The 19,176-nt window shown below is 35.4% G+C and overlaps 1 protein-coding gene across 1 annotated transcript; it reads right to left on the minus strand.

Annotated features, from left to right (window-relative positions):
• Nucleotides 1-14: 14 nt before the first annotated feature.
• Nucleotides 15-19,140, minus strand: LOC106157415 (CCAAT/enhancer-binding protein zeta-like). Its single transcript, XM_087003603.1, has 27 exons — nt 18,988-19,140; nt 18,626-18,727; nt 17,982-18,031; nt 17,558-17,816; nt 16,982-17,090; nt 16,639-16,827; nt 10,150-10,214; nt 9,634-9,759; nt 9,364-9,409; nt 8,917-9,130; nt 8,489-8,585; nt 8,088-8,172; nt 7,545-7,659; nt 7,103-7,244; nt 6,831-6,911; nt 6,625-6,672; nt 6,052-6,205; nt 5,708-5,850; nt 5,370-5,469; nt 5,098-5,236; nt 2,904-2,998; nt 2,566-2,620; nt 2,172-2,371; nt 1,856-1,955; nt 1,578-1,614; nt 793-874; nt 15-395 (listed from the first exon to the last, which is right to left on the minus strand). Exons 1-27 carry the CDS (start codon nt 19,081-19,083, stop codon nt 226-228), a joined length of 3,099 nt encoding a protein of 1,032 aa, XP_086859729.1. The 5' UTR covers nt 19,084-19,140; the 3' UTR covers nt 15-225.
• Between the last annotated feature and the right edge of the window lie 36 nt (nt 19,141-19,176).

Genomic DNA, 19,176 nt, shown 5'->3' on the forward strand with positions numbered 1-19,176 from the left:
AAAGAAACCACTACTATTTTAAGATTTATTTTATTATCTGACTTACAGTTTGTCTATGATACAAATTCGAGTACCACAATACCTCATAGTAATTTTAAATTTGGCATGATAATGAGAAAATATTCTATATATTCTTTAAATATAGCAGTTTCTTTAAAAAACTGAACCAGCAGAATACCTCCAGTAAAAATATTCAATTCTTTGCAATTCTAGATGCATCAAATATTATCTTTTACTTTTTGACTTCTTTTTGCCCTTAAACTGTTGTTTTTTGGGTTTATTTCCAGCAAACTGTCCTCTGTGTTTTGCACCTCTTTGTTGTCTCTTCTTTGTCCTCCAGTCTCGACCCTGCACCCAGCGGTCCCTGTCTGCCTCCCACTTCAACTGCTTCACACCTGGAATTAAATGTTTGCAGAATTATCACAAAAATTCATGAGATGGCCATACATTAATCAATCAATTTCAAACCACCATTATACCAAGTTGGCCTTAGTAGATGTAAACAAAACAATAAAAAATCCATTTATATCCAAAACAAATTAAAGAACCTCTTTCATAAAGTTAAATCAGTCACTTCCAATGTACATTTTGTTTTGTAAACAATATTTTAAGTAAGGTTCATACACAGAGTGACGACGGTATGTATCTTTGTACAAGTCACGGGTAATTTCAGAGCACCCCAATTTATCTTCTCTTGGCATCTATCCTTTTTCTGAATTACATTATCACACAGGAAAGAGATGTGCGAGGTACGCTAGCGTCACAAATAAGTGTAATTATAACTGCACCTACCTGCATTATCTTTGTTTGACATAGCCTCCGTGCTAATCAGATCTAACTTGGAGCTGGCATTCTCATCAATAAGATGGGCAAACTACAAATACATTAGCAGAAAATGTCAACTTTAAAATGATAACTACATATTAAAATACATTGTGTGTGAGAGAGAGAGAGAGAGAAAGAGAGAGATGAGGAAATGGCATTTTGTTATCTTATCTAAAATAAAAACTGCCCAGTTTTCATACAACTAAACAAGGCAGTATGGTCCTCTATTGTTTATTTTTCCACATTCTAGCTTTAAGAAATTAAAGGCATAACAACTGTTTGTATGAGATTCATATTTCACAATAAAAACATTGTAAACAACTCATAGAAATAAAATCAATTCCATGTTACCACCAAAACAGCAGTTATTGCAATTATTCTGGAATCTGATTGACATTAGACCACGAAGACCTTCAAAGGTAGCTATACCTACATAATAATCTCTTAAATACCAAACTTTTTGGAATAAATAATGGTCCAACTTTGGATGTCAGAATGGATTCATTAACCACTGGTAGGTATGGGAAAATAGTTGTTTACCCCAGGAAAGACATTTTTTGGCCAAAAGGAAGTTGTTATTCCTTTAATCAATTGCTAGTCCATCTTAAGCATAGTTTCTGAATCGGTTCATTTGTGGGATAGTTATTGTCTACTCAAATGAAATTATATCCCATGATACACTTCTTAACAAAGCAATCATAACAATATCTGTAATGAAGCTTATGATCTAATTAAAATATAAAATCACTCACTTCCTCAGCAGCAGCAAACAGCCCAGAAGTGTCAAATCTAAATTAAAAGTACAAATGATATAATATTTTAGAATACATATATGTGATGCATGTTGAATAAACAGGCAATTATGACTTAATATGTATGATTTATCATCCAACAACCAGACCATTTATTATATGCACATACTGTGCACACATTATACTAGACTGTACACTTTTTATTGTAGACTACTTTTTTTGCATAATTCTTATCTATAATCAGAAATATGATATTTTATCTCATTTCAACTTCTTACTCTGATTTCTTTCTCTTTGACCCCTTTCCACTAAAAAAGTCATCTGCTGAATGTCGTTTATTTTGTTTCCGATCAGTTGCTTTTGATATGGCAGCTTCATCTGGAGAAAAAATGGTTTGGTGCAATTTTAAACTAAAAACTCAATACAACAATTTTCAACATATAGAGAATAAATTTTATAAATGTCCAACAGTCAACATCAAATTAGACACAAGTATATATCATGTAAAATTTACATGACGTTATATAATATTTACATGAATTATGTGCAAGATGCAAGAAAATTTAAATTTAATTGTAATTATTTTCCCAGTACCTTCAGATAGTTCTGAGTTCTCTTCATCCTCCCCATCAAAGTCATCTTCATCAATAAATGCATCCTTGAAGTCATCATCACCAAAATCAGGCTCTTCATCTGATAAATCATCATCTATATCTTCATCCATATCATCATCATCTTCTTCTTCTTCATCATCAGGTTTCTTTTTCTTCTTGTTTGTTTGTTTTCCAAACTCACTAGAAAAAATTCATTCAAATGAATCCATTCTGGCAAAGATATTAAAATAATGCATGTATTCATAAGAATTAGTTTAAATGAGAAAAGGTTTATAAAATTTAACATCATACAAGAATAACATTATGAGTAGCAGGGTATGTTTTATTTTAAATAGCTTTCTATTAATTTAAAAAAATGAAAACAGCAATCCTACCCTGCAAAGTCAAACTCTACATCTTGGTCCATGTCAAATTGTTTCTCATAAGAATCTGAAAAAAGAGCACAATACATATAAGAGGCAGGTTTCGAGTAAATCTTCACAACAAATCTCAAGTATAACACTGAAATGACAGATATTAATCCTACACAAAAATTTAACCGAATTAGAAAAACAAAGAAAACATTCAAAGCTTAGAAGTGTAGTAAAGCTATTAGCTATTCATGAGTAAATCGACATTGTTTTATGACTTTTATCTAATAACACCAACATAAAAACACTTTAAAATATCTAATTTAGTTTTTAATTTAGGCAAGATGATATTAAAAACATACCTAAAAAGTCATCAAACTCCTCATCACTGACGCTTTCAGCATCACTATCTTCATCATCTACCTCCTTCTTTTTGGATGCCTTTTCACTAAAATACCTGTAACAATACAAAATGTATAATGGAGGCTAGGTAATACTATGAAAGAATGTAGTGGAGAGCAAACCCTCAAAATTTCAATCACAGATGGGTAATATTTATATCTGATCAGGATAAGACTTTTTTCTGACATAGAAAATAATACTGTAATTCAGAAAATAAAAATAATTTTAAAAAAAGTTGAATGCCAATTGTAACAACAACAGATCATAAAATATTTGTGAATGGCGCATTTAGCTCATAGTGCTGTTTTGCACTGTAACTATTAAACAAGGCAGCAAAGCTGTCAAATGTACAGACAAAAAGCAGGAAATAACTATGCACAAAATAGGCTACTGTCAATTCTGATGCAAAAGTACATTAAGTTAAACTGCAAATTCAACATCAAATTTTAATTATGCTCAACAGGTAATACCAATGTAAGTAAAATGTGTAACAAGCATAAGGCTTCAGGCCCATGGGAGTTCAAGTTCGCACTTTGAAAATGTATAACTTCCAGAAAAAGAAGCCAATTAGACCGTTTTTCCAACTCAGGCTGCATTTTTAGTCCTGTATTTCTTTTTTGAAAGTTTGGCAATCATAAGTAACATGGTCATAATGGTCATCATGGCAGCAGCACCCAAAACTGTGTTTTCTTCTATTCTGATGCAATATTACATAATGGTTAACAGCATAATGACCGTCAATTTTTAATAATAAAATATACGTATCATGTATTTTCAGAAAATGTGACTAGCATGGGTATCCAAGCCCGTGGAACTTCAAAGTCCCACCTTGAAAATGCCAATATGTGAAAAATTAAAGTTTCACAAAAAAACTGTTTAACTGGCAGTAAAAATTACCAAACAAACTGCATTGCCTACTGAAGCTGTATTTTAGTCCCATGTTTCTTTCCTGTTAGTTTGAAAACAGTAAGTGACATGGTTTTTCTGAAATGGTCATCATGGGAGCAGTGCCCAAAATAGGGGTTTCTTCAAATTTTGATGCAACATTACATAATGTTTAACAGCATAATGACCATCAATTTTTAATAATAAAATATTAGTAACATGGACATTCAGAAAACGTGACCAGCAAAGGTCTTCAGGCCAATGGAACTTCAAAGTCACACCTTGAAAATGCCAAAATGTAAACAAGACAGCACTGTTCTGACATGGGTTTATTTCCATTTTTAACACTTTTTTAACATAAAACAAAATAAACAGTTTACTGCAATTTTTATATGATCAACTAAGAAAATTGATGAGATGGGAAAAATATCAATAGAACAGTGTTAAATGTCCAATTTCCTCCATTCTGAGATTCTGAACATAGTGGATGATTGAATCTGACAAACTGCAATAATATGAGTTTATTTCCATTTTTGACACTTTATTACACAATACACGATAACAAGTTTACCATCAATTTTACATAATCAACTAACAATGTTGTAAGGATGCAGGAAATGTCAAACAAACACTTTTACGTATCTAATTAGTTAAATAATAAGGCTATTAACATGCCTAAGAACTGAATCTGAGGAAATGTGAAAAAACAGCATAACTTCTAAAATAATGGCCCGATTATGCTGATTTTCGAACTCAACCTGCGTTTAAGTAAGATTGGCCAATCCTGTGAGTTTAATGACAATTGGCTTATCTGTTTTTCTTATATTGTGTTTAAAGTGTTGCATATATGCTGAAAAATGAAAAAATCAGCATAACTACTAAAATAGTGGCCCGATCATGCTGATTTTCAAACTTGTCCTGCGTTTTAGTAAGATTGATTACTCCTGTGAGTTTCATGACAACAGGCCTAACGGTTTTCCTTAAAATGTGTTAACAGGGTTGCATATATGCTGAAAAGTGAAAAAACAGCATAACTTCTACAATAATGGCCCGATCATGCTGATTTTCGAACTTGACCTGCGTTTTATGAATATTCATCAGCTCTGTAAATATAAAAGCAAAAAATAAAACTGTGTTCCACTTATCGTGTTTACAAGGAAAGTGCACGGCATCGGCATCGGCGACGACAGACACAGGTGATGGCAATATGTACAGACACATCTGTGTCTGTACATAATAATCAATTACTACAGGATGCATCAAGCTTGCCTATAAAAGAACTTTTCATCCACTGGGACACCCTCCTCCCCCCTCTCCAAGTATTTCTCACTGTTCACTGGTACTGCCTTCAGTCCCTGGGGCTGATACCCCCGCTGCTTACGGTTCATCATACCACCGGTCACTTCAGCTGAAGTTATACAAAATGGATAAAGAGTCTGACAAATGTGTAAAACCAAAAGAAACTGGTTTATCTACATTAGACATAGGAGACATATTTTTAAAATTCCCAACTGCTTGTTCACTTTTTCAATTAAATTTACCTGTTGCTTTCTTCTTGGGATTTCTGAACACAAATCTGTCTAGAAATCTGATGAGAGTAAAATCCTGGAGAGGATCCCCTGGATACGACACCAATTCTCTCTGTAACCAAACAGAAGGTGTGACATAAACCAACACAATCAATGTTATAACCCTGTGGGTATCAATGACGTAAATATGATGATATGTGGAAGCAGTTTTTCATTAAATATGTTCACAATATTGACAAATATGTCAGTAAAACAATCTAAAATCTAGCAAAAAAAAATCATGTTGCTGACTCATCTTCTTCTATTGAGTGAAAATTTGCATGGTTATTACAGAATCCAGATTCACATACTTGCAGCACTTTCTGTGCAAACAAGGCAACAGAGGGGTGATAGTGCTGTGCTAGCTGCTTCAGTTCCACCTCACTGGCAGCATCAGCTTTACAGTACAGAGGATTCCTATGGTGGGGATCATAATCTACAGTCTCCTGCTTCACTGAAATATAAGACAGAATGTAAAGAGGGCTTTTATGTTTGGCCATAAAATATTCAATTTAAAGAGTGATATTGATGTATTATACTTATAGATTTCTGTTGCAACAAAGTGTTATAACACAAATCTTTGTGTATCACCCCTCCACAGCACTTTAATTAAAAAATGTAGATTTTGTCATAGATTTTGCAATACCGAGTTTACCTCCCAAATTTTGCCTATGAACCCAAGAGCTCTTTACTGGTTTGCTGATAGAATTTTCACTTGGCTCTTCATTAGTCTTGTCACTGGTTTCCTGACCTTCATCTCCTTCCTCCCTTACATCTTGAAAATGTTCCTCTTCATCCTCATCTAATTCCTATAATATAAAAGGTTATAGTCCTTATTGACTCACAACATAAGGCCAATGTCTATGGTATCGAGATGCCATAAAACCATTCAACCATATTAAATGTACAGAATTCATCAATTAGACTCAATACAAATTTCAAGACACAACTGCTTGGAGATTGTGTTCACTGATCAATTTGAAAAAGAAACTACTAGTAGAAATACCCATCCACTTTTTCAAAAATCAATATATGAAAATAATGGAAACTTTTACATGAAAATCTATAAAATGTACAGTATTTAAAACTCAGTAATGCATGATGAAAATAGTACTATAGTTTGAGTAGTTTTGTGACCATAAAAAAAAGATTTACTACCATCTTTTTACAGAGTATGATAATATCTTTCTAGTACATAGCAATGAATTATTTAACCTTAGTGTTTTACCTCTGCCATGTGGCTGAGCTGCAGTGCCTGTGGTTTTAACTTCAGTATCTGAAATGTATTTAAATGCCATAATAAAAAGTCAAGTTTGTTCGATATAGACTTATATAGGTTTAGTTCACTAGTTGGCATATAATAACAAGAATATCAAGTTTGTTTTCTGCAAAATGTTATGAAAATTCTACTCAGGCCATGTCTATGTCGCTTACCTCAGAGAGTATAATTAATGCAGCACAGATGAATGGTGGCGTCTGATATAGACAAACTTGAAGCAGTCTTTTTACAAAAGCCTGAAAAGAATCAAAAGAACATGTCATTCTGTCTAGCACTACACAATAAATCACAATAAAACCACTTAGTAATACACACTGTAACATCCACCATAGGACCTTTCATAAACTGCCAAATGTGACAATGTAATCTTTACTATTGAATATATAATAAAAACATATCAAAACACTACTGTAAGACATTGTACTACCTTAACTCTTTTATCAGACACATCCTTCTTCATGCTTTTGTACAGCAGATTGAGAAACAAGGTCTGCTTGGAGGACGTCTTCAATTCTGGATCAACCATTTTCCTGTAGAGAGCACCGTAGTATCTGTCCGAAAGACTGTCACTGGAACAAGCAGAAAAATAGGACTAAAACACAACTTCTACTCACATGTAATATATGGAGACTTTTAGAAAGTGATGTACAATAGGCTAATGGATAGAATAATTGTTTACTTAGGCTAGAATAAAAGTAAATGTAGAAAAAATATTTTGAAAGCATGTGAAGCTCTCAGTATAATTTCTGGCCATTTCATAAACTTAAACATCTTTTGCAATACACTCAAATAAGGACTTTATCCAGACTCAGTGCTGGAACAAATACTGTGTGCCCATGCCAGCACATTCGGGTGTTTGTGGTGAATACCTGGAATCCATGACTTGATACAGCAACATTAATGCCTGGATACTTGTACTGAACTTTACAATGTGGACTATCTTGTACAAGGTGCCCACATGTTCCTCAATGGTTGTCTTGTCCACTGAATAAAATAAAATTCCAATCCTTAATAAATAGATTGAATGATAGGTAACTATGGGAATAGAAACTTGTGTCTTTCTTTACATGGTGTTACATGTATGTGGTTCAAAATTAAAGAAAAAGGTACTCCTACAGAGAAAGGCGCCCCCACCCATCTCCTTAACTCCCTTTTTTACTCTTTGGGAGTAGTCTTTGAAACCCAAAGGGATCATAAACAACTGGGTGCTACCAAAATATTTAAAACAATAGGTATGTTTTGTTCATTTTATCACTGAATATTCATAATCTCATTGCAATCATTATTTTAAAAGAGGCATCAGATATGATATAAGAGACAATACCTAAATGAAGCTGTGAGTAACAATATTTAACATAATACCTAGAACAGGGTGTGTTAAGATTGTACTTGGTTGAAATCCATATGCTTACCTTTAGCAAACGGGTATGCTCTATTAACTCCTGTCAACAAGGCACTTAACATTTTACTGTCAACTTCTCCTTTCTTAACAAATGCCTGAATCCAAAGAAAAGCATTGACAGCATATATGTATACAAAGAACTCTAAACCATTCTTCACATTTCAACTGATCCACTGATACAAAACTAAAGTCAGACAATTTACCAACAAACACACAATAAAACAGAATCACATAAAATTTGCAAGAAAGTCGTTTTCCAAAATGGGAAACAAATTAAATATATTCCCTTACTCCAATTATAGACTACTGATTTCAGTTTCTTTTTCAAGAAACTCATTCAGAACAAGAAAACATAACTGACTTTAAGGTATTACAATGGGTCACAAAGAAATAAAGAAACATTTCCAGCACCTTGAAGAAGGAGAAGTAGACACCAATCAGTCTTCCAGCCAGCTGTGCCTGGTCATGGTTCAACCTCAGCTGGTTCAGAAAACATATAGCATAATATCTAAAACATAAAAGTACAAGTGAGCTGGGTTTTTCATTAATATGTTAAGTAAAATGTTACGTCTGGTTCTTATAAACAACACTCTCAGAAAGTCGCAGAGCACTTTACATTAAATGGCAATATGCCTGGTATGTCCCAGGATGGGGCTGAACCCACATCCTCTCACTCTGCAGGCAAACATTAGGCTTGCCCATCTTAATAATAGTGATTGTGAATTTTTTCTTTGTTGGTATACAAGCAAAATGACTAATATTATACCTTTCAGAAAGGTCTAGTGACACTATTTCAAATTTAATGTTCACAAAATACCTTATTATTAGTTTCCACTTACTGAGCTTTGACAGATATATTGGGTCTGTACAAAAGCCTCTCCACTTCTAAAACAATCACAGTCTTCATGTTGGGATGCTTGTCAACTAGTCTAGACAGTAGATGTGCTCCTTTGGCTGCTATCTTATAGTCAGGATCCCCCAGCTTGTTAACAAGCAAGCACAACAGGGCCTTTTCTTGCTCTGGTTTGTTTACAAGCAGTTCAAATACTGTACCTATGATACAAAATGTAATGTATGTATTGCCAAACATTGAGTATATTTTTTATTAATGCAAGATGATATATTACTTTTGATAAAATGTTAATGTCCACAAGATCCTCCTTTAAAACACGAAGTTTAACATATTACATATTACAACAGGCCTGAATGACACTGTAATTAAATTTTTGTACAGATTTTTATGTTAATATACAATTAACTGATAGTTCTTACATAATCATACTTACTAAGAGCTTTCTTTTTTGTTACTGGAATGGTGTCATGTGCTATGTGCTGAAAAAAAAAATAGCCAAAACATAATTTGAAGCAATCTCACAAACAAACATTGTTTTATACATGCAAACTGATCAAATAAAAAAAAACGCATAAAACTACCATGCGGTGTCATAAACATTACCCTGTTTAAACTCTTCCTATTCATAATTCTGGACCCTAACCTTGGACAATACAAATGTCAGAAACAAGGTGTGTAGAAAAAAAAACCAAATAGGATTTACCTCCAAGGCTCTGACAACTGTCTCGTATCTGGACTTGAGCTGAGCCTCAAAGTACCACATGACCAGTCTCTTGTCCCGCGCATCCTTGTTCCCACTGGTCAGGGAGGCAAGCTGGCTTAAGGGATGCTACAGAAACAATGAATTCCTTGAAATCTTACCATGTAACTAATGTATTCCTTTTATTCTTCTCTTACAAGTCATAAGGGTCACAAATATATTGTAAAAAGTGTTGACTTTTCAATTTAGGTATGCTTTCTAGTCAAGATATGTATAGTAAGGTGGTAAAAAGTTATAATTATTTGCATTTATCAACCTTACTATTATAAGAAAAATACATGTTCAATACTGAAATAACTCCAGATGTTAAAATTTGTGATTCTACAACCTTCTTATGTGAGTTTATGAAAGCACAAAGAACTTATGTGTTGTTTCCTAAAAACCAGCATATGAAGTTATTCAAGAGATTGGTTCCACAATGTGACACGTGTCAAAATTCTAGTGAAATGTCTAGTTTACCTGCTCAAAAGGTTTCAGTTTTCTATCTGGGAGGAGATCTGAGATAAACAGTTCTCTCAAAGTATCTGTGAAATAAATAAACAACTGCAATTTACAATATACCTCTATAAATATACCTCTGAAAAAGCACACTTATCAAAACCGCCTAAAATTTTGACACTAAAAGTAAAATATATAAGTATTCTGATTTTATTAATTGCCTGTTCTTTCATCCAATGTCATATCTTACATACTGTCACAACCATGTACAATGTCACACCTAAAGACATGGAGCCTCTATGCTCAAATGAAATTGACAATAGTGGTGAGGAAACACGGATTACACGAATGGAAAACGAAATTAGACACTTAAACTCAAAATTTGAAGGGCTATGTGAAAATGTTTATAAAATGACAGAAGGATTGCAGAAATTTCAAACAGAATTTATCTCATATATGCGACGTGACAATCCATCCTTATTGGAAAATTCAGCTTCACCCTTGACTCATGCTCAGCAAGGACACATTGAGATAAATGATCCTCATGATGGCGATGCTCCTCCCGGCTCTGATACTTCAACGGAGTCTTCAACTCATGGTTTAGCTGAGCGAATAAGTTCAAATGCTGATTTTGTACCAGTCCCGGGGCAGCCAGTTGTCAGTGACCCAACCGTGCCAGCGTACCGTTATGGACGTCAGAATTCTGATCCGAGAGGGCCACATCGACAATTCCGTGAGGATGTACCCACATTCACTCCCACGCAAAGATCGCAGCCAGTGGACACTCCCCTGTATACTGACGAAAACCGACAACCACCTCCAACAGGTAGGTCATTTCCCATATACAATGAGTCACACATTACCTGCCCCCAGCCGCCCACCCGTTTTCAATCATATGATGGAAGTACTAACTTCTATTCATATTACGTAAAATTATGTTGCGTTGCTGAGAGCAAGGGATGGGGAGTCAAAGAAATCTACGAAATTATGATCAATTCACTAGAAGGTAAAGCCCTTGACGAGTTTGTAAAACTACCACCTAACGAAAGGATGCACCTGTACAGTGTTGTAGATACCCTCATGAAATGTTTCGGAAAAACCGAAAATTCATCCTTGGCGCGAACAGAACTGGCCGCTATAAAACAAAAAGAAAACGAAAGCTATGAGGAATTTGGCTCACGTGTGAGAATTTTAGCGATGTCTGCCTACCGTGGTACTGGCCTATTTAATCAAATGGCCACTGAATCGTTTTTACGTGGGTGTTCAGACAAAGATTTAGTGGAAAAAGTGATGTGCATGAGACCTAGAACATTAGAAGAGGCGGTCGAAAATGCCCGTACGTGTGGCGCAAATATGCAAATTCTGGGGCTACGCAATGAAAATTGTAGTAAACAACTGCGCAAAGTTACTTTTAAGGAACCCCAGTCTCCATGTACAGATCATATTGAGCGTCAAAATCCACCTAATGTGAGTCGCGTTCAGTTTTCACCTCGTAGCGCGAGTCCTAATCGGAGAAAATCATTTCAGTCAAATGATGTAGAGCAGAGGTTGCAAAACATTGAATCCTCGTTGTTAGAATTGATTCAGTTATTCCGTCAGTCCGTGAACCAAACACAAAAGGGCAATGACACTCAGTTCAGTACACCCCCCAGGGGCATCACAAGGTGCTATAATTGCCATGAAATGGGTCACATAAGCACCAATTGTCCCCAGAAAAACAGTGATTCGTTAAACCGCAACAGGTCGCCTGTGCGGTCCAACAATCGACCTCAGCTGCAGTAGGACCAAATCTGATCCCACACACTGTTTATTGTAATGGCATGGACAAAGGTGAAAGTTTAGTGGTCCCCATACATGTCAATGGAATCAAAACTAACGCTGTTATCGACACAGCAGCGCAAGTGACCATAGTTAGTGACAAGTTGTTATCAGAAATTACTGGAGAAATTACTTACGGCGGGTACCATGACATAAAAGGTATACCGCAGATTAACTTACGAGCAAGAGAAATAAAAGGCCTAAAATTAGCAATTGGTTCAGAAGTGTATGAATGGACAGTACTTGCTGCTCCTATCCCAGACAATGTTTTATTGGGTTTAGATTTCTTAAAAATGTTTCAGTGTAACATCTGTCTGGAAAACAATTTCATATCGTTGGCCAGACCAGATCCTTCAAATAGAAGACGAAACAAAGTTCATGCCTCTATAAGAAAAGGTAGTGACAATTATTTAGTGGCGAATCGTGTCATTTTATCAAAGAAAGTTGCCGTTCCACCGCATTCTGAGAAGTTTGTTCAAGTCCCCTTTGTTGCGGAAAGGAACAAAACATTTTTACTCAACGCCCCTAAATATGATCAGAAGGGTCTTTCGGTGCCTTATGGGTTGATAAGCACCGATTATACGGATGATTGCCTCAGTTGTTCACTCACTCTAAGGAATGAGACTGATAAGTCAATTACCTTAAAAGCAGGTCATGTGATGGGTGATTTGGAAGAGATTGAGCGTGTACTGGGATATCCTGAGATTATTGATAGTTCAAATGTGCACCAGTCTTTCTCGGTGTTGAAAGTTGATGTGAACTCTAACGATGTGAAGAATAATATTCCTGAACACGTGATTGATTTGTGGAAACGATCTAGTGAGGATTTGTCTGATGAGCAGTCTCTCAAATTAGGCAATCTTTTGACAAAATACGCCGATGTTTTTTCCAAATCTGAATTTGATATCGGCCATTTTACCAAAATTAAACATAGAATTGATACAAACGAAGCAAAGCCTATTAAACAAAGACTGAGACGCACACCTCTGGGTTTTGAACAAGAGGAAAAAGCTACATTAGATAAATTGTTAGCCGCTGATATTGTGCAACCCTCTTGTTCTGAATGGTCTTCCCCTCCTGTTTTAGTGAGAAAGAAAGACGGCACTTTGAGATATTGCATAGATTTTCGTGCTTTAAATAAAGTGACCGTCAAGGATGTGTATCCACTACCACAGATAGACGAATGCTTAGATGTTTTAGCGGGCACTCGATATTTCAGCACTCTTGATATGAACTGTGCTTATTATCAGGTTGAAGTTGAGGAAAGCTCCCGGCCTAAAACCGCTTTTATGACCAAGTACGGTTTGTTTGAGTTTAAACGACTACCGTTTGGTTTGACTAACAGCCCTGCTACTTTCATGCGAGCAGTCAATTCCGTTCTGCATGGTTTGACGTGGAGACAAGTACTCGCTTACTTGGATGATGTTGTTGTGCTTGGGAACAATTTTGATGATTCTATAGCCAATATTGCACTGGTGTTGGATAGATTCAAAGAAAATGGATTGAAATTAAAACCATCCAAGTGTTCATTACTCAAAAGGAGTGTTCTCTATTTGGGTAAATTGGTAGATGAGAATGGCATTGCTCCAAATCCTGACAGTATAAAAGCAGTTCAACGTTGGCCACGTCCAAAATGTAAGAAAGACGTGGAAAGATTTCTTGGTCTAGTTAATTACCATAGAAGTCACATAAAATGTTTTGCTGCTATGTCTGGTGTACTGTATGATTTGACCAAAAACAAAAGTGTTTTTAATTGGACTAATGAACACGAAGTTGCATTCAATGACTTGAAACAGGCTTTGGTCCATAGTCCCGTGCTGAGTTTTCCAGACAGTGATGGTTTATTTATTTTAGACACGGACGCCAGTGATACTTGTATTGGAGCTGAGCTCATACAGGTGCAAAATGACGCTGAAAAGGTCATTAGTTATGGCAGTTTTGCTCTCACTCCTAGTCAACGTCGTTATTGCACGACTAAAAAGGAGCTTTTGGCAGTAGTCCGATTTACTCGGCAGTACAGGCACTATCTACTTGGTAGAAAGTTTGTAATAAGGACAGATCATTGCAGTTTGACTTGGATCATGCGTTTTAAATTGCTCAATGGTGTTTTAGCAAGGTGGATGGAGGAATTGGCCCAGTATGATTTCGAAATTCAGCACAGATCGGGAAAAAACCACAGTAATGCTGATTCGTTGTCACGCATTCCTCTTCAGCACCAAGACTGTAATTACTATGAAGCTGGTTGTGATGTGACAGAGTTACCTTGTGGAGGCTGTCATCACTGTACCAGGCTTCATGAAGAGTGGGACAGATTTAACAAAGATGACGATTACAGAGGGCCCCTGTCTCTAAGAAGCGTGAAAACTGTTACACCTGTCGTAGACCCACCCAAGGAAAATACTGGGAATGTTGAATTGTTTGCAAAGTATACAGCAAGTCAACTCAGAGAAGCGCAATTAAAAGATCCTCACTTATTAAAGGTGATAGGTTGGATTGAGGAAAATGTAAGTCCTTCTCAAGAGGAGTTGCAACTATGCTCGACAGCTGTGAAATTTTTATGGACAAACTTCAATTTGCTGTCCATGAAAGATGGTGTTTTATATTACAGCAGGTTTGATAAAGGCTCTTTTAACCCTCTTTTGGTATTACCCAAAGAATTTCAACAGGAAGCCTTATCATTGTGTCATGACCCTGTTATTTCAGGTCATCAAGGGATTGCTCGGACTCTTTCTAAGTTGAGACAAAGTGTATTTTGGTATGGAATGACTACCGACTGCAAACTGTATGTCAATTCATGTGTGGCCTGTGAAAAAAATAAAAAGGCAAACAGGAAATTCAGAGCTGAATTGCAAAATTTCCATGCCGGTGCACCTTTAGAGAGAGTTCACATAGATATTTTAGGACCACTTACTCCCAGTAAATCAGGGAATAAGTACATTTTAGTTGTCGTATGTCAGTTCACTAAATGGGTGGAAGCGTATCCATTAGCGGACCAAACTGCAGATACGGTTAGCAAAACATTGGTAAACAATTTCATTGCTAGGTTTGGTTGTCCAACTATCATACATTCCGACATGGGTGCCAATTTTACAAGTGAATTGTTTAGTAATGTTTGCAGTTTACTGTCCATTAATAAAACTCAAACCAGTCCGTACAGGCCGAGTTCGAATGGCGCCGTCGAGCGTCAGAATAGGACTATCATGCAGTGCATACGGTGTTATTTGGAAGGACAGGACAGTAATTGGGATGAACATTTATCTTTAATTACAAGCGCAATCAGGGCGGTCCCTAACAGACAAACAGGTCTGACCCCAAACATGTTGATGTTTGGAAGGGAAACTAGACAGCCCATTGATTTTACGTTTGGTTTAAAATCTATTAAAGGAGATGTTGAACCAAATAGCTATGTCATGCAATTAAAAGAGAAGCTAGAGAGCGTTCACGAGTTGGCCAGAAAATGTCTCGGCGAAAATTTAAAGACACAAAAAGCGTACTATGACGCAAATGCCAGACAGACACAATATTGTAAAGGTGACCTAGTGTATAGATATAATAACATGTCAAAACCCGGTCGTTCAAAGAAATTACAGCCTGTATGGCTCGGTCCCTTCAAAATTATTGAGGTGCTTTCTCCAATTTTGTATAAGATAAAAACAAAAAGAAAAGTTGTGGTGGTGCATCATGATCACTTAAAACCCTGCAAGGGAAGGGGGGTCCTAAAACCCTCCAAAGCTAAATGTGTGACTCCTCCTAATGTGGGTGATGACCAACCACAAGGTGATAGAACTGTCAAAGATGCTGTTGTTACGAGAAGTGGCAGAACAGTTATACCTCCAATACGTTATTGTTGAGAGGAAGACTCAGAACTAATGAGATTATTATTAACAGATGTGACAGCAATATCCACTACAATACGTTATGCCAAGGACAATTTACTGAGATAATAGGACATTTTCTGTGAACTCTATTGACTTTGAACCGAACATTGACTATGTTTTACATACATATATTGGCTACATTATACTGAGCCTGTATTTGCATTCAATATTCTATTCATAGAAGTGACACAATTATATGTCTTTCACTTTATCAAGGCATTCGTAAGTTGTAAATATTTTGAAGCTGTTTGGATGCACAGTACAATCTTGAGTAAAGTGCATATGTGCCATGTTGATAATGCAGATTTAGCATAATTAGTAAAGTTCATATGTGCCGTTTATGCAGTAATGCATGCACATTTATATATAAAAAAATATGGGACTTGAAAGTATGCACTGTTTAACGCAACATGTTGCCTTAGCTATAAGGAAATAATGTATTTATTTGTGCCGTTAATATGTAATGTATATGCACAATTATTATTTATTATGCACAAAAATAGATCTCATTATTATTAACTGTGCTGATGTAATGCATATTACATATATAACATTGTCATGTAAAGCAACGGCTGTTGATAAAGTGTAATCCGTATATGTCTGTTAAATTTATTTCAACAATTGTAATTAATTCAGACTCTATCTTAATTATCAGTGGTTTATATATAATCATGTTTTGAAAATATGATGGGGAGGAATGTAGTGTATTAGTCTATGTATTGTTTTTGCGTCACGCCAGGTGTCGCATGACACCTGGTACCATGTGACTTGACGCGGGAATCTTGAATGTAATAAAGCAGAACTCACAACATACCTACTGCCAGCATGCATTCTCTTTTGCCTTTCTTCTTTGCCATATTGATCAGCAAATCAAGGCTCTGGAGAGTATGAACAGGACTGTCTTGAATTTGTATGGTCAGTGCTGCCATCTTGTCGGCCAATGTTCCAGAGGACACTACTGTCTTCATCCATTTTGCATCTGAACCTTTCCTCACATCTTTTTCTAAAAAATGTTTTGTTTCAAATTTACGCTAATGTTAGTATATATACTGCTTGAACTGTAATGCTCACACAAAGACCTGAATCAAGTCAGAGACTGAAGACAGTATTAAAAGTTAATCATATTTCAACCAAGCAAATTAGCAATAATTTCTTACGTTTATTATATATGGTAACCTCATCCTGGAGAATCCTACATGCAAACTCTTCCAAACATTTTATCGTTTCTTTGGAGGCTGCCTCAAACTCAACAGGATCATTATCAAACTGAAAAAAAGAAAATTTACTATAACAACATCATATTGTCATTATGAGTTTGCATTTATTCTTATAATTTCACCTATTAACAAAACCATGCAAAATATGTAATTCATAGTTAACATATAAAGAATCCCACTGATTTAAGAAAGTGACAAACAGTACATTGTATAATAGGACACTGTACCATGTCATTTGATGTAATAAAAATAGATATTATACAAATGTGAAATTTTTAATAAAGGGTTCAACAGAGGTATGCGCCAAAGGAGAAACACTTTGCCAATACTACTTATATTAATATTAAATAAATTCTTATCACACACATATTTGACCAAAGGTTTCAGTATCCATAATCATATAATTCACTGTGTTACTAATAAGAATATTTTAACCAGTTATGAAGTCTGTTAGCAACTCTGGTCAACTTAGGCCTTGCACAGTAGTTTCAGTGAAAGATGGGACAAAAAGCTCACCTGATTATCATACCACTTTCCACCAGGCTTAACCAATAAATACTTTCTTTGTGTGTATGAATTAATATAGTCCTTCACTTCTGTGTCATCTGATTGCCCCAGTGTAGTGCTACTGACTTCAGCTACTTGGACTTTAAATTTATTTTTAGTCTTCTTCTGTGTGTCAGGTGGAGGTTTTCCTTCATCTTTCTGCTTTTCAAATCCAGGCATGACCAAAAGTTTTTTCTTTTTCTCTTTTTTATCATTTCCATCTTCTTCACTACAAACAAATAGAATATGGTGGATGTTAACATTATTTTTCTGTTTTAGCAATATAATGAAACTGAATCTTAACCAGATACCTAAAACTATACTCACATTTCTGTTTAAGTTCAAGATTAACTTTTCAAATGATATTTTATTACTTTTAACTCTAAAAACATACCTTCTGAATCTGTATTTCTTCAAACCAAGTTCCTCTATTAATGCTTTTACCTGAAACATCAATAATATTAGCTAACTCACAAATAGCAGACTAGAGTGCCAGCAACTACCTCTATGAAACCAAACAGGATGACCTTGAGGTCAAGTAAAAAATACTGACCCTATGACCTGGCCCCTAATTCCATAAAATCCACTTTGTCTGAACTCCGAGTTACATCACTTTTGGTTTTGCTGAGATAGCTGATGGCAAAGAAGTCTGCTTTTTATTTGTTGATTTTCAGCTGAAAATCTTTTTAATGTACAAAGGAAGAATTGGATGTTGTAGCTTGGCCCGTTTAAAAGTAGATGGATTTGGTACAAGGGTGATTCGATGTCTGCTTCTACTTTAATTTTTATTAGGCACACTTTTTGTTTCCAAAGCTGTCTACAGTCTTAATAAACTCTGAGTGATATGTTAGGTAATCATATAAAACTTTTATAAAAATATAACACCATTACATTACCTATTGTAAATTAATTTGTGTTTTTTTTTTTGGTTCATTAACAATTCCAGTTGACAGCCGATCGTGTAAATTATTTCAGAAACATATTTCATATGTCATGATCACAACTTAAGCTGCATAATGTTCATGCTCAGTACAATACCTCATCCCTTCGCACAGGTTCTGATTCATAATCGTGTTCATTCCCATCCAAAGCCTCCTCTTCATCTTCATCATCAACGTCTTGAAGAAGCTCCAAGTCATCCTTGATAAATAAGTTTAATTTTAGCAGTAAGAAAAACACTCCCATTACCAATTATGTTTAAATACTTTTTAAAAAATCACTGTATTAGCATATGTTTAAGGTCTACAGTATAGTTAATATTACATGTAATATTTTCATTGATAATGTCTGCCAGTGACTGGCATCGTTGGGCAAGTTGAACTTACTACTTTTAAAAAACCGTAGCTAGCTGGTGATAATATATTAATGAAAATCAATTTAATGATTTTATTTCAAAATACCTTATCTCCGCCTAAATCAAGTATATCCTGCAGCTGAAAGCCGTCTTTTTTATCAACAGAGGGTTGCTCCACCGTGCTTCTGCTTTTCTTGCCCATGCTTTATTAAACTAGGTCACCCGTCAGGTCAAGGTTAGGGTGAAATAAAATCAAGATTCAGCCACTTACATGCAAAAATTTTCTACGTACAAA

This window comes from Lingula anatina, chromosome 2 (assembly GCF_051362555.1).
Source record: "Lingula anatina isolate TDL-2025a chromosome 2, LinAna3.0, whole genome shotgun sequence".
NCBI lineage: Eukaryota > Metazoa > Brachiopoda > Lingulata > Lingulida > Lingulidae > Lingula > Lingula anatina.

Coding starts and splice junctions, on each gene's coding strand:
- LOC106157415 (XM_087003603.1), bottom strand. CDS start 19,083: ATGGGCAAGAAAAGCAGAAGCACGGTGGAGCAACCCTCTGTTGATAAA. Junction 8,173..8,488: donor TCTACTTCTCCTTCTTCAAG/GTGCTGGAAATG, acceptor CTTTGGATTCAG/GCATTTGTTAAGAAAGGAGA. Junction 2,999..5,097: donor GATGAAAAGTTCTTTTATAG/GCAAGCTTGATG, acceptor GTATTGTTACAG/GTATTTTAGTGAAAAGGCAT.